Source organism: Sebastes fasciatus, chromosome 11, assembly GCF_043250625.1.
Source record: "Sebastes fasciatus isolate fSebFas1 chromosome 11, fSebFas1.pri, whole genome shotgun sequence".
Classification (NCBI taxonomy): domain Eukaryota; kingdom Metazoa; phylum Chordata; class Actinopteri; order Perciformes; family Sebastidae; genus Sebastes; species Sebastes fasciatus.
The window spans coordinates 1,841,409-1,857,360 of record NC_133805.1 but is presented as its reverse complement, the minus strand read 5'-3'; the positions used below and the strand labels follow the sequence as shown (position 1 = coordinate 1,857,360).

Below are 15,952 nucleotides of genomic sequence, written 5' to 3'. Positions count from 1 at the left end.
AACTACAACTTCTTTAGGTTTAACAAAACTACATCTTCTTTAGGTTTAACAAAACTACAACTTTAGGTTTAACAAAACTACAACTTCTTTAGGTTTAGATAACAAAACTACAACTTCTTTAGGTTTAACAAAACTACAACTTCTTTAGGTTAAAGCCACAAAACTACAACTTCTTTAGGTTTAACAAAACTACATCTTCTTTAGGTTTAACAAAACTACAACTTCTTTAGGTTTAACAAAACTACAACTTCTTTAGGTTTAGATAACAAAACTACAACTTCTTTAGGTTTAACAAAACTACAACTTCTTTAGGTTAAAGCAACAAAACTACAACTTCTTCAGGTTAAAGCAACAAAACTACAACTTCTTTAGGTTTAACAAAACTACATCTTCTTTAGGTTTAACAAAACTACAACTTCTTTAGGTTTAACAAAACTACAACTTCTTTAGGTTTAGATAACAAAACTACGACTTCTTTAGGTTTAGATAACAAAACTACGACTTCTTTAGGTTTAGACAATAAAACTACAACTTCTTTAGGTTTAGACAATAAAACTACAACTTCTTTAGGTGTAGGCACTTAAGCACTAGGCCTCATAGCAACTGATAACGTCTATTTAACAGCCTGACAACAGTCTGATCGGCTGAGAGGAGGCAGTAGAAGCTTGGCGGTGCTTCATTAAACTCACGGTCAGCCATGTTTAATTTCCTCAGCAGCTTTTATTGACTCCGTGCTGCTGCAGCGTCGGATTCTTCAGCTGCTGCAGAGTTCGTATCCGTCGGAGGATCAGTTGATGTGTTGAGCTGCAGCAGACGAGCTAAAGGACTCAGATATTCTCTCATGAAGATATTTGGAATAGTGTTCCCATCTGACCTGAATATTGATGAAAATATGACCGAAACAAAAACAGTGATTCAGAGAGATTTCTGTTCTCGGTGTTTGAGCTGTTTTTTAATTCATAAACTCTTTGAAGATTATTGATCAGACAGAGTTTCAGAGTCTTTTCAGATCTGTGGTTCAGCTACAGTTTGTTTTTATCCGCTGGATGAAATATAGAGATTTAATTTAAAACACCTAAAAAATCCCAATATATTCTACCTTCTCTTCTGTGGAGGACGAAACCTGCCAAAATCAAAAATAAATTAATAAATGACTCGACAAATAAATACATGTCATTAAATGTAGTAAAAACAATATTATGAAATAAATAAATAAATGCAGCCATTAATTAATAATTAATTTTCTTCTTTATTTATCTTTGTATTAATTCTGTTATTTATTTACCTTCTGTTTAATTTTCCCTTTTATTTATTTATGTTTTTTTAAATTTATTTATTTTCTAATTGATTTATTGATTTATTTATAATTAATAGCTACATTTATTTTTTATTTTATTTTTGCTACATTTAATGACTTATTTATTTATTTATTCATTAATTTATTTTTGATTTTGGCAGGTTCCGTCCTCCATACTCTTCTACCTTCTTTGCTTCTTCCCTTCCTTCCTACTTCCCTTCTTTCTCTCCCACCTTCCTACCTACTTTCCTTCCTACACATCTACCTGCCTCCCTTCCTTCCCTCCTTCCTTCCTTCCTTTCTCCACATGCATTACATTTACACACACTTGATTTATTTCTTATTTATATGCTTTATATCCTGTTCTCTCAGGTGTGTTTCTGAGCTGCTGTTTGACTAAATGTCCATCCTGAGGATCAATATATCGTTATAACATCTCATTTATCTTATAATAACTCACACATAGAAAACACAAATACAGACGTCTGTCATGTTAAATAACTACAGAGTGCTTCACGTGTTTGTGTAGAACATCGTCACTTCAGAGTGTTTAAGGATAAAGAAGAGGAAGAGTTTCAATCTTCTCACTTAAACATTTAAACCTAAACGATTTTCTCATTAGTAAATGAACATTATCCACACCCAGGAACAGGCTTTCTCTTCCTAAGAGGTTAAAGCCGAGTTCCACCTGCAGTCTGAAGACCGACTCTTAACGTTTAGTCAATAACACGCTGACAGAATCATTAATATCTCCGCTCGCTCTCGGCCCATTTCTGCCTCCTTTTCCATGAAAAACAATCTCATCATGACTTTGTAAAGAAGTGCGGCAGCTAAAGGTGAAATTTAATTGAACAAAGCAGCCGGTGTCCATTTCTTAATGCAGCAGCGAACGTGCCAGAAACTCAGAACGCGGCGTCCACTTTCTTAATTCGAGGATGCCGAGCCAAGAGTCCATTTCCTGATGGAGCCGCAGGACGCTCATTTAGACCTGCTGTGTTTAGTATACTTAGTATAATAAGTTTGTTTTATCAAGTAAAATTAACTAAAGTCCAAGTTTATTTCCCAAGTATACTTTACATAGTAAGTATACTAATATCAGTGTACTAGTAGTATACTTTTAAGTGTACTACGTCAATACTTCTTGGGACTAAATTGGCCCACTTTTTAGTTAATAAAAGTATACTTTTAAGTGTACTTTAAGTGTAAGATTAGTAAACGGAATACACAACTAGTTTACATTGCCAAGTATACTTCTCTGTATACTTATCAGTAAGAGCCAAGTGTACTTAGACATTTCTGTATACTTGTCGGTATAAGCCAAGTATACTTAGACTTTTCTGTATACTTGTCGGTATAAGCCAAGTATACTTAGACTTTTTCTGTATACTTGAAGTATACTTGGCTACTTCTACTGCTACAAACTCTGAAAGACAGTAAAGTCTGTCTCAGAGGGTTAAAAAGGTAAATTATATTATATAAGTGAGATAAAACATGTTAATCAGGCTAGCTGTTTCCCTCTGTTTCCAGTCTTTATGCTAAGCTATGCTAACCGCATCCCTGACTTCACGTCTGTACTGAACACACGAACATGAGATGTTTGTATGTACTATACATACATATAATGAATAGATAACTGACAGTTGTGTCTGTTGTGTCTTTACAGATCCTGGTTCTGGTTCAGGAGACGGAGACGGTGAGTTTCTCTCTTCTTCTTCTTCTTCTTCTTCTTCTTTGGGCTATTTAAAGATTTCATTTCCTGCTCTGAGTGGAAGTCAAACACAAATCAGTCCGAGCTGAGTCTTTATCTGCATGCTAACTGCTCGTATTGTGAAGACCGTAATCACTGCTGAGGTCTGAATGAAGCCTGAACGCAGCATTTGAGGATCTCTTTGTATCGCTGCCCCCCCCCTCCATCGTTGAATATTAACTCCTCTAATAAAGATAAAGATAGCGTGGAGGTTTTCAGTCTCTGCTTTAACTCCTCCCGGATGAGCCCCCTAATATATTCTGTCTTATGGCCTCGCCGCTGCCAAATTTGGCAACAGAGACATTTTGCGACCATCTGTGAGCGCCGACCAGAGTGTTGGTTGTTTAATATGGCTGCTGGGGGGGGGGGTAATTGGAGGGGGCCTCTGGAGAGATGGGGAGGGGGCTTCAGCTGATGAGCTGGTGATTCTCCTGCAGGCGGTCGAACACGGAGATGAATTATTAAAGCTGACCGTCGCCGTCAATTTACTCTGCAAACACACCTGTCAGCTGTTTCCACTGAGAGGAAGGAAGCCTCTCTTACAGGGTTCATAAAAGCTCCGTGATTTGAGATATTTTGTAGGGCTGTCAATCGATTCAAATATTTATCGCACATTTTTTATCCGTTCAAAAATATTTAATACTCAAATATGCTGCTTTATGCAAATGTATGTATATATTTATTATTGGAAATCAATGAACAACAAAAATCAATGACAGATATTGTCCAGAAATTGTGGTGAACCCTGAAAAGCGACTTTCTGGACTTGAAACATCATCTGTGTGATACAAACGGGATCAAATAAATATTTGTGTCTCTCCGTTGACTACGGTTCATATTTTTTTCCAAAATAAGATCCCATGGTGGTCCGCCGGAAGGGGCGGGACACTCGGCCCTGTTGGCCTGGTTACGGGGTTAATATTTTAGACGGAGACCGAGGTGATGTTGTAGTGTGTTGTAGTGTGTTGTAGTGTGTTGTAGTGTGAAGCAGCAGCAGCGTCGAACAGAAACAAAGAGCCTCTGTGCTGCAGATCCTCGTCGATCGATCGGCAGCCTCCGAGCCCCGACTGAGCTCTACATGTTCAATACATCCACACACAGCAGGCCAATCTGTCAGCCAGCAGGCTCTCACACACACACACACACACACACACACACACACACACACACACACACACACACACACACACTACAGCATCCACCCCCTCAAGTCATTTTAATCAAGTTGTCGCTCTTAAAGTCGCATCGTTCTAACAATAAGGGAGAGGGAATCTGCACCAGAGTGAGACCTCTCTGTTCATATTTATAATGCAGCTCTGTGTGTGTGTGTGCGTGCGTGCGTGCGTGCGTGCGTGCGTGCGTGCGTGCGTGAGCACAACAGACAACTGAGTCTCCAGTTCACCCGTCTGGGAGCATTAATTTAGCAGGCAGCCACTTTCCCAGTAGAAGTCTCCAGTCTTAGTTTAGTTGAGCAGGATGTCAGCTGTGAAGAATTTGCGTTAAAGCGTTATGATCACGTTAACTTTGACAGCACTAGTAAATGACCTTTTTGAAAATCAGTGGTTATGATTAGACTGCAGCGATGTGACCCTGCTGTCTGCTATATTGAACTTTGTATTCAGATCCGTAGTCGTAACACAGAGTTTAATGACTTCAGGTAGAAGTTCTTGCAGCTCGCAGGATGTTGGTTACATTTCCTGGCGTTTGCTGTGGATTAATTTCATCCCCCTCGCCGCCGCTGAGCTTGTTCCTCTATTACACGACAGAATTACACTTGATGAATCATGGAAACGGCTCCCCTGATGAAAGGCAGCCATGAATAATCCCCGCCGCTCTTTGATATTTCATGTTCCGGCTGTTACCGCCTCGTCTGCTCCGAGCTCGCTCTCTGCTGGAAAATGAGGGGCCGTCGTGCGAGACGGCAAAAAACGCATCCCCCCGTAATGATGATGATAATAATAATAATAATATCATAAGATGATAATGCGCGACTGTGTTTCCATTTGGACGATAAGCTCCAGGAGTCTCTTCACACACTCGGCTGTGTCTGATAGAAAAGCGCGTGAGCCGTGACGCGTGTTGACGGTAGAAGACGAGTCATCGGTGTTAACGGCACGCCGGCGTTCACCGGATCAGAACCAATGTGAGCGGGAGGTTGTTGGGAAATGAAATCAAGTCGCTGTTCTGGAAAGAAGTGCAAGAAAATGATAATAATAAAAGCTGATTATGAAAAGTATGAATATACAAAGACGGTAAAGCAGAAGCGGCCGAGAGGTTAAATTAAAAAGAGCCTTTTTATAAATGTCAGAGGAGGAAAGAGTCACAGCTGGATGATTCACTATTTAATAAAAATTTCTCTTCTAGTGGATCATGATGTCCACATTGCTCTCAATTATGAATCCATAATAATATATAATGTCCATATTCAAATAATGTAGTTTTACTTTTGTATTGTTTATTTGTTGAAAGAAAGTAAACACATAAATATCTGATTAAAGGTACTTTATGTAACAATATACATGTATTAATTGCTTTGCTGTGTGTATTGCTGCTGTGAACAGATGGTGATGTAATTTACAAAACGGACTTTCTCGGTTGCCTATAACAGCCTGTAGGCTGATTTATATGTAAAGGAAATAGTTTAGTTTTCACATATTTTAGTTATTTTTTGGGATATTTTTCAGACAATTTTCACATATTTTACTAATACTTTTACGTCATTTTTATTTATTTATTTTTTAAAATATTTTTAACTAAGAATTTCCCGACATTTTTCGCATATTTCCATATGTTTTTTCATGTTTTTAAACTCTTTAAAAATATATTTTTATTTCGTTTTGTTTTCACATATTTTACTAATATTTTTCAGCCATTTTGGGGATATTTTAGATATTTTTCAGACATTTTTCCAGATTTTCGGAAATGTTTCCAATATTTTTCACATATTTTTCACAAATTTTACTTATAATTTTCAGATATTTTTTCAAATATTTTACTAATAATTTTCAAATATTTTTCACATATTTTATTAATCAGATTTTCAGATTTTTTTTCAATAGAAACGTCTCGTGAGGTTGATTTGAGTGAAGGTAATCTATTACTCTTAATAACCCCTGTAGAGGTAAATAAGGGGTTTTGGAGTTAATGGTTCTAAGAAACACGTTGACTTCGTTTCCTTCATCGTAAACGTTGAGCAGCGGTGATGACCGCTGACAGCTGATTCATGAAACAATATCGGCTATTTATTCATTCTTTGTTGCTGCGTGTGATTTTTTTATTTCCAGATGACGAGGGTTCAGGCTCCGACGTCGGGAAGAAGTTCACCAAGTGCAGCACATGTAAATACGGCGCCGAGTGTGACGAAGACTCCGAGGACGTCTGGTGAGCGTTTGACTTTATATGATGAAGCCAATAACATAAAGAGAGAGACTGTGTGCAGCTGGACAGCCTTCACGGGGAAGCTGCTGCAGTCTGAACTGCGTGTTTAGTGGCGTTAACGCGGAGCCACAACAACCACATTTGGCTCAGTTGAAACTTTCTAGAACTATTAAAAACAGGTCATGATCCCAACTGGATGTGGAAAAGGTCACAACTCTGTAGCTCAAATAGAAAAGGTCAAGACCGCAGTGGACAGACCCAAATGACGTCCAATCAGAGACCCCCGAAAAAATCCCGTTTGGACTCGTCAATACTGGAAACCATGGCGTCCCCATACAAAGAGATTTGTATAGATTATTAATCACGATTATTTGTTGATTTTTAGGGGGAAAATATTTTGGATGCACTTTCACATGAAATAAAACGTCTGCTTTCACTTCCATGTTGTGCTACATTCCTGCTAACGTACAGATCTTTGCATCAAAATAACACTTCAAATAAAGTTCTTCTTCACCTGAATTCGGTGCATTTTTGTTTTTGACAGTCAAAATGAGGAATATATATTCGGCTGTACGCTTCATCTGATGTGCAGCCGAGTTCTCTATGAGCTGAACGCGCATTTTAAACATCGCAGTCGATCGTGTTCATTTCATTGTGGGAAGTCAAAATCGTGATTAATATTCTATTAATTGTGCCGCCCTAGGAGTGGATGAGAAGATTCATAATTGTGCATTCTCTAAACCAGGGGTCAGAGGTCAGGGGTCAGGGGTCAGCAACCTTTACCGTCAAAAGAGCCATTTTATGCAATGAAGGTGATGAAGGTATCGTATCTTTTCTGCGACAGTGCTGTTGAAGTGATGATGAAGGATGCTCCGAGGACACTGTTCTTGCTGGTATAATAAAGTTTATTACAAACAAGCCACACATGTCATACGGACGTCTCGAGCAGTCCGGAGGCTTCAAGTCGAATCTGAAAGTCCTGCCCTTTGGGGCTCTCGCGCCTCCTTATATCGGGCACAGATGGTATGCAACATCTGTCATGTAACATGCGAGCTGGGCATAAGAACAATGTGTGTCCTACATGTTTATCTTACAACCCCTTGACTTTTGTCCGACCCTCCGTCCCCGTTATGCTGTTTACCCATGTTTACATTTAGGGGCCCCGCTGTCATTGTGTTACTCCTGAGCATAAGAACATGTGTGTTTACATTTAGGGGCCCCGCTGTCCTGTGCAACTCCTGAAAATATACCACATATTCCCCCCTTCGAGACTTACCCAAAGTCTCGAAAAAATAAAAGAAGAAACATACAGGTGTATAAACATAACAAATTTAACACCCTGTCCTTATTACCATTGAAACAACTGTATGGAGTATAAAAGTGAGAGTGAAAAACCTGTCAGGCAGCTAATCTTTCTTGAACAATGTATTAAACAATGTATACAGGAAAATTCTCTCACGGTCCCTCTGCCAAGGCGACCATACGTCGTACTCCATAACACTGAAATGAGGAATTTTAGCAATTTGTATGTGGAAATGATTTAAACAAATGCATATGGAACTCTCAGCAAATTAAAACCAAACAACGTCCAAAGTCAGGCTGGTCGACCCATCGCACCTTTCTATGGACCTTTTCCTGCCTACCCCACTGTCCCTAAACATCGAGAAAAAGAAAAAGAAAACATCTGAGGTCCCATTATATTTAGAAACCATCATTTCTCAAGCATGTAATACACAAAAAAGAAAATTCCTTTTCAATAACACTAAGGTAACATCTCAGAGAAGACATAAGACTGTATAACGCTGTAGTTTCTCAGCCGCCTTGACGCCGGTGTAGTATCGATGACGTCTTGACTCTGGATGTTGTATCGACAGTCCACGTTCAGAGTTCTTCAGGCCATTCGTATTTTCATGTTTGAAGTGTCTGAACCCATTCAGCCCATCGGAGTCCCTGACAATCTACCACCCTCACAGTGGTCTTCCCCCAGTATGTTCTAGAATGAAAGAAAAGAAAACCAGTATCTTTTGCATACAGAACAGATACAAATTTAAACATCAAACACAGAATAAGAACACTTCTTATAAGTAAAAATGTGAAATTAGAAATCATAAATGTGAAATTAATCATACTGTTCATATTAGAAATCATAAATGTGAAATTAATCATATTGTTCATAAATGTCCATTAATCATATTGTTCATATTAGAAATCATAAATGTGAAATTAATCATATTGTTCATAAATGTCCATTAATCATATTGTTCATTTGTTGCCATACCCCCCCTTCGAGACTAAACAAAGTCTCGAAAGAGCAAACCCAAATCAACACTACAAACTACGCAAGCAAAAACAGAGGTAAATAACAGGATTATAATCCTCTGAGATATTTAAAATGGATATTCCTCCACCAATTCGATCTTTATTGCGTCATCCTCTTCCACGTCCGTGTCAGCTTCGTGTAATAATGGCATCAGCGTTTGATCGCCGGGCAGCACAACTCCAACCCATTTAATTATCATGGCCTTTGCAAAGGTCAACAACATCGTGCAAAAACAAAACATCACGCACAACGACAGAACGAGCGCTACCAAAACCTGAACTAACACTGCTCCTAGTGGCCCCAATTTATCCTGTAACCAAGCATTTGCAGACCATCCCGCGTCTTCTGATGGGCCAAACGCATCTCTTATGAGCTTCAATGCCCCTATGACACTAGTCATATTATCAGAACTATCGGGAATCAAAGTGTAGCAAGCATCTCCTGTTAAATTTAAAGCAACACATAAGCCCCCTTGTTTGGCCAAAATATAATCAAGAGCCATGTCATGTTTCAGCAACGTCAGTCTGTGACTTCTCTGGGTGTTTGACAACAATTCGAAACCTCTTATGGTTTCGTTCGCAAAGCCTTGCAAGGTGTAGGTGATGTTGTCGATGTGATCTGCTAAGAATGTCACACCATACCATGGAAAAAATCCTATACCCCACTTCTCTCCTAAACTTATTCTCCAATGGAAGGATTCCAACTTGTGAAACTGTGCCAACTCACGTTTTCTCCTACTACTTGAAGCGACATCAGATTGGACCCCCTCTGTCCCTACTCCCTTCTGGATAGTAAGAACCTCATATGGAAGTTTCAACAGTGACATATAACAGCATCCTGTCCACCCATATGGTAGAAATATGTATGCCTTATTACCACAGACCCACCAAATATCCTTGAAATTCCCTATAGTCACATTCCCTGGCAATATCTGGTTATGTACCCTCAAAATTGTCTTCTTTTTGTGTTGTGGTGCCTGAAAAGACGCTTCATACGAATCATTACTTTTCCCACGTTCCATTTTACCCAAGTCCATCATATATTTATCACACTTTGATAACCCCATAAACGTTCCCGGTCCTTCATGAGTTGTATTTGAACAAAAACAGCTGTTAGCTCCCACTGCTGTCACCTCCATTATATCAGGGACCGCTGTTCTGATATCTTCATGCTGATCAAGTACATTTACATATGGTAAACCTGCCAACCAAGAACAAGTCAATCTAGGCTTAAAAAGGTTCATTGCTAAAGCCATCACTTTATCCACTGATGATTGCTGTTGATACAAGAGCCATGATAATGCATAATTTTGACACATAGTGGTTAGTGGTTCTGGTATAGTCTCTAAAATCGAAGGCCATGAGCTTGGTGATCGGATTTTCACCAGACACGGACCATCCGTTTTCACAACCGATCTTACGGAGTGGGTTACTTGCTGAAACCATAAGTTCCTACCTGCCCAAGGGTCTGCGATTTGTAACACTGAAGGATCAAACCCAAACGCCTTCCATTTAGTGTCTCTCTTTTGTATTGTATGGTATTGATCCATCATGTACCCTGGTGTCTGATCAGAGTCAGCAAAGTTATTATCTATGTTTAAAATAGTCCTCTGAGCTGTCGTAGATGACTCTACATACTTTTCTTCTATCCTCTGTTCTCTAACTTCAACAATGTCATTATTTCTGTTCACGCTAGGCTCTATTTTTGACACTTGCTTCTCGACTAAATTAACCACATCCTTAAAGGTCCAAGATGTCATATTAGATGTCTGCGTTGTATTTACAAATGTCGTAGATGCCACGGATGTCGTCACTGTTGTAGCCTTCATCCCCTTTGAAGTCATAACTAGAGTAGTAGCCAGAGTCGGTGTATGAACATTCTTAGTTGTTTTTGGAATTAATGTAACAAGCTTTATCTGTGTACTAATCACCTTTGGAGTGGTTACTGTAGTAAATTGTTTCTGAACTTCTTTAGTACCCCTAGAAACTCCAATAGGCCCCAAATCTTTTATCAGGAGTGACACTCTACGAGTCACACGACCTGTGATCCAATAATTTTGATATGGAACAAATTTAAACTCCGGTTCTTCATAAGAACACATGTATTCTCCTTCGTCTTCCCGAGTAACGTTACGCAGGACAAGGGAACAATCATCTTTAATTTTTATCCACCTAACCTCATTATACAAAATATACTTCCTCTGACCACGAGGCACAACGTCATCGTCAGGTCTTGTCAACAACAAATCTTCACCACGACTATTTTCCCATTTGGGAAACAAGTTCCCTCCATTATTCCATCTCCCACACTGACAAGGAAGGTAAGCTGTTCCTCCTAACTTAGCTCTGATCACAGTACTCAAAGGAGGAGACGTTATAGATATCACCTGAGGCGCCTTTGTAGTTACATGTGATGCATTTATACTTTCAATAGCTTTTGCCATTGAAGGAGTAGATTTCTCTTCCATCTGTCCAGCTTTCGTCTGGAGAGTTGATGTCATCGTTGTCAATTCTCTTGTTTCCCCAACCTCTTGTGAATCTATACTCTTATTCCCCCCTAGTATTACTAGAGACACCACGTGAACTCCAAATCCTAACTCGGACCGCTCACTTCCAATATGTCGATCGTAAAAAGAACATCTGTAATCACCTTGATCTTCCTGTTGAGGCTTATATACATAGAGACTACAGTCTCCCTCAACCTTCACTCTCCTTTTGTCATTAACTAATGTATATTTCCCTAATGGTACTGTCTCTGACAGATCTAGGATCTTACCATGGTTATCTTCCCACTGAACTCTGAGTTTCCCTTTACCACTATTTTCTTCTGTACACTGACATGGAAGCCTAACTGACTGTCCCAAGGTTACTTCAACCCTGGTTCTAATAACGGTCTGGTTTGACTCTTCTCCTAACTGGTCTCGGGCTCCTTGGTCTAACTGGATCCCTGGGTTGTCCTGCAGCGGAGTCACCGCCCTTTGATATCTCTGGCGCTTTGCAGGCAACTGAAATAGGTCCTGCTGGGTCTGGGACATGTTGAAAGACAATGTCTCTAAATCTTCTGTCCTGTCCATCAACTGCCGAGTCATCTCTGGCATCATCAGGAATGTGTACAGACACATCAACATTGTCCACAACCTGGGTGATCTCTCCTTCTGAATTCTGACTCTGGGGATTTTCATGCATCTCCCTCTCTGGTGTGTGTTCTCCCACATTGTCTTCGGGCTCTCTTGAGCCTTCAACATCTTGGATCAGTGAATGTGGCGCCCCTTCACTTGGTGCTTTGACACAATGTGATAAATGATACCATGTAGGAGACCCCTTAACCTGGACCGCTGTTCCAGTACTGCGAACCACTTCAAACGGTCCCTCACGGCGTTCGTTATACCACTTCCGTCTAAACACCTTCACGAACACCTTGTCTCCAGGTAGCACTGTGATCCTTTTTTGCTCATCGAGCTTCTCCTGCACCTCCTCCTTAGCTTGCCTGTCAGACACATATGTGGATATTCTTTTATGTAGATTAACCATGTATGTGACATACGTTTGCATTTCATCTTCTAAAAGGGCCAAACTTGGACCTTTCCCACTTGTCCGCAGACAAGGTGTTGGCATCAGTCTTCCTGTAACCAACTCATGAGGTGTCATATGTAAATCGCGGAGCTCACTAGAGCGACATACCATTAACGCCAATGGAAGTGCTGCTATCCAGTTTAACCCCGTGTGCTGGCATATTTTGACAATACGATTCTTCAGAACCCCATTAATTCTCTCAACGATTCCTTGACTTTGTGGGTGGTAAATTGCCCCAAGACGCTGTTTAATTCCTAATTTTTGCAAAATCAATTTCACCGTCTTATCCACAAACTCTTTCCCATTGTCTGAGGATATTCGATCTGGAAGTCCCCACCTGCTTATGACCTCTCTGCATAAGAACTTGGCAACCGATTGAGCATCCTTTCGTTTTGTTGGACAGGCCTCAGGCCATCGTGAAAATCTGTCCACCACGACTAGCATGTACCTTTTCCCTTCAATCGGTTTTATCATGTCAACATAGTCTACAACTAGTTCACGCATAGGACCCCTTGGAGTTGGGATGTGGCCAGGAGGAACCGGCACTCCCCTCCGAACATTGTTTTTCAGACAGATAGTACACCTGCCTATGACATAATCAATCTGTTCAAGCAAACATGGTGCCCAAAAACCATACTCTTTCGTGATCTTTCTCTTAACTTCCCCCCTTGCAACGTGAGCTAAGCCATGCGCCTCCTGAATCATCAGACCCAACAGGTCTGGAGGTGATAGTACCAGCCCCTCATGATTTCTCCAAAGTCCAGTAGCATCTCGGGTGGCACCTCGGTCTAGCCACAACTGTTTGTCCATTTCAGGAGCAGCTTCCTGCATTAAAATCACATCTTTAAGCGTGATTTTGTCTTCCAAGTTCACTTCATGCGTGACGAGAAGAACTTTGCCCAATTTATCTGCTCCAGTGACTGCTTTTGCAGCTTCATCAGCCGCTCTATTCCCTTGTGAAACCCTTGACGCATCCTTCTTATGTGCCGCACATTTAGCTATTGCTATTTCTTTAGGCTTCATCATAGCATGCAACAATTTCATGATCTGGGCGTGATGCTGTATCGGCGAACCATCCGTTTTCTTAAACCCTCGGTTCTTCCACACTGCTCCAAACAAGTGGCACACATTATGTGCATATGCAGAGTCAGTGTATATCGTCACTCGCTTCCCTTCTGCCAACAAACACGCTTCAGTTAGCCCCACCAGCTCAGCAAGTTGTGCAGATGCAGGCTGTGGTATCTCTTCAGCCTTCTCAACTGTAAATCCAGTTCCCTGGGCTTTTACTATCGCATAGCCGGCCCTTAATTTATCGCCCACACGATAGCAAGACCCATCAGTCCAATACTCCAGGTCCACCACATGCAATGGGAGAGCTTGTAAATCTGATCTAAGCCTAGAGTATTTCTCTGCTTCTTGAACACAATCGTGTGGCTCACCGTCTTCTGGAGTTGGCAAATTCTCCGCTGGATTTACCGTAACACACCTTGCTAGGGTAACATCTTCCTGCTCTAAGAGCCTATGATAGTCTCTGAGCCTAGACATGGTCAAGTTGTTCTTACCATAGTTCAAAAGATTTCTGAGACTATGATGTGTAAGAATTGTCACTGGATAACCCATTGTTACAGATGATGCTTTATTGTACATTAGAGAAACTCCCACCATAGATCTGTAACACAGTGGTAACCCTAGCTCTACTTCTGAATAAGCCGTGGAGTAATACGAAATAGGTTGAGGACTCGTACCCGTACCCGTTGGTTGACAAAGAACTGCACATGCATATTTACCCCCAATGGAAGTAGATACATATAACACAAAATTCTTAGAGTAGTCTGGAATTGCTAGCGCCGGAGCCTCTTGCAACTTCTTTTTTGTCGTTTCAAATGCCAAAAGGCCATCATGTGTCCAGGACAGATTACAGTGTAGCTTAGCATTCCCAGTATCTTTGATCATAGCTCTCAAAGGCCCCGTCAAGCTAGCATAATCCTCAACCCATGCTGAGGAATATCCTGCAATACCAAGGAATGTCATCATCTCTCGGACTGTTCTGGGTTTTGGAGCCTTACGAATAGCCTCCACGTGAATATCAGAGATGCTTCTGCGTCCCTGCGTTATTGTTTGACCCAAATAAATTACCTTCTCCTGACAATACTGCAGTTTCTTCAGAGAGGCCTTGTGACCCTTCTCTGCCAGTATTTGTAGCAATTTAATTGAGTCCTTTTTGCATGTCTCCTCATCTGGTGAACAAATGATGATGTCGTCCACGTATTGAATTACATTGCTTTTTAGTACCTGCTCTATCCCCTCCAAATCGTCTTTCACTATTTTATTGAAAATGTGAGGACTATGTTTGAATCCTTGTGGCAGTCTCTCATACTCATAAGATTGTCCATTGTACGTGAACCCAAATAAACTTTGGCTTTCCCTACTGAGTGGAACACTGAAAAACGCACCACATAAATCTAACACTGTGAAATGTGTCGCTTTTGGCGGAAGTTGGGCTAGCAAAGTATGTGGATCCGGCACTTCTGCTGGAAAATCAATCACCACTTCATTGACCGCTCTTAAATCATGTGTTAGGCGATATGAATCATCTGGCTTCTTTATTGGCAACAACGGCGTGTTGCTCTGGGGATCCTGTGTTATCTTTAACACCCCCGCCTTAAGAAGTCCTTCAATCTGTGGTTCAATTCCTCGGATTGCCTCTTCACTCAGTGGATACTGGTTCTTCCAAGGTGGTTTGACTCCTGGGCGGAGTTCAACTCTCACTGGTTGAGCTGACTTCACAAGTCCAATATCCGTATTATGCCGAGCCCACAAACATTCTGGAACTTGTTGTAGCATCTCTTCTCTCATTGAGTCTGAGTCCATCTTAGCACTGCAGATGGATTCATGTGTCATTCGCACAGTTTGTGGCTGTCCTATTCCTTGAGCAGAGATCATAATCTTAATGAATCTCTGATCCTCACTCTCCCAGATGGCAAGATTTTCTGTTACTGGTGTAAAAACAGCTTTTTCTGCCTCCGTCATCATTTCTCCCACTTGCTTCTGTGTATGTTCTTCACGCACCCACAAGGTCACATGTGGCACACTCTTCTCGATATCAAACTCTTTGTCCAAATAGTCATCTTTGTGTATCTTCATAGCTGCTCCTTGTGGTCCCAAAATTATACAGCCTGAATTTAGTTGAACTTGTTTTGGTTGTCGACTCAACCATTCTTCTGCGTTTATTTGAGCATCATCATTGAAATACTGGAGCGTGCAGTGAAATGGATACTCTGGAAGCTTTGCGTCGGGCATATTTGCGATGATAAACTTTTCCCACAACTTAACTGGCTCAAAAAAATCTGCACTGAGATTTCCAATCCAAAATACTGAAGACGCTCCAGTCTCTGTTGTCATCAATAATTGGTGAACCCTCTCGTTTGGCATTTCCACCAGACAGCCGTCTGGCGTGCATTTTATTGTACACCCCAATTTACACATAGCATCTCTTCCCAAAAGCGCAATAGGTGTATGTTCTGATACCAATATGGGTAACGTAATCTTCTTCTTTTTATAGCTGAGCTTGATTGGTTTAGTGAGAGGAACTAGCTGTTTTACTCCCTCGAACCCGACTGTCCGAATCAATTGATCAG

General features: G+C 40.8%; 1 protein-coding gene across 1 annotated transcript in view; it reads left to right on the top strand.

Annotated features, from left to right (window-relative positions):
- tmeff1a (transmembrane protein with EGF-like and two follistatin-like domains 1a) overlaps positions 1–15,952 on the top strand; it is a 74,446-nt gene that overhangs the window by 38,641 nt on the left and 19,853 nt on the right. The window contains exons 4-5 of the mRNA XM_074649886.1: positions 2,961–2,990; positions 6,329–6,425. Of these exons, the coding sequence (XP_074505987.1) occupies positions 2,961–2,990; positions 6,329–6,425 (127 nt within the window). The remainder of the gene's footprint in view (positions 1–2,960; positions 2,991–6,328; positions 6,426–15,952) is intronic.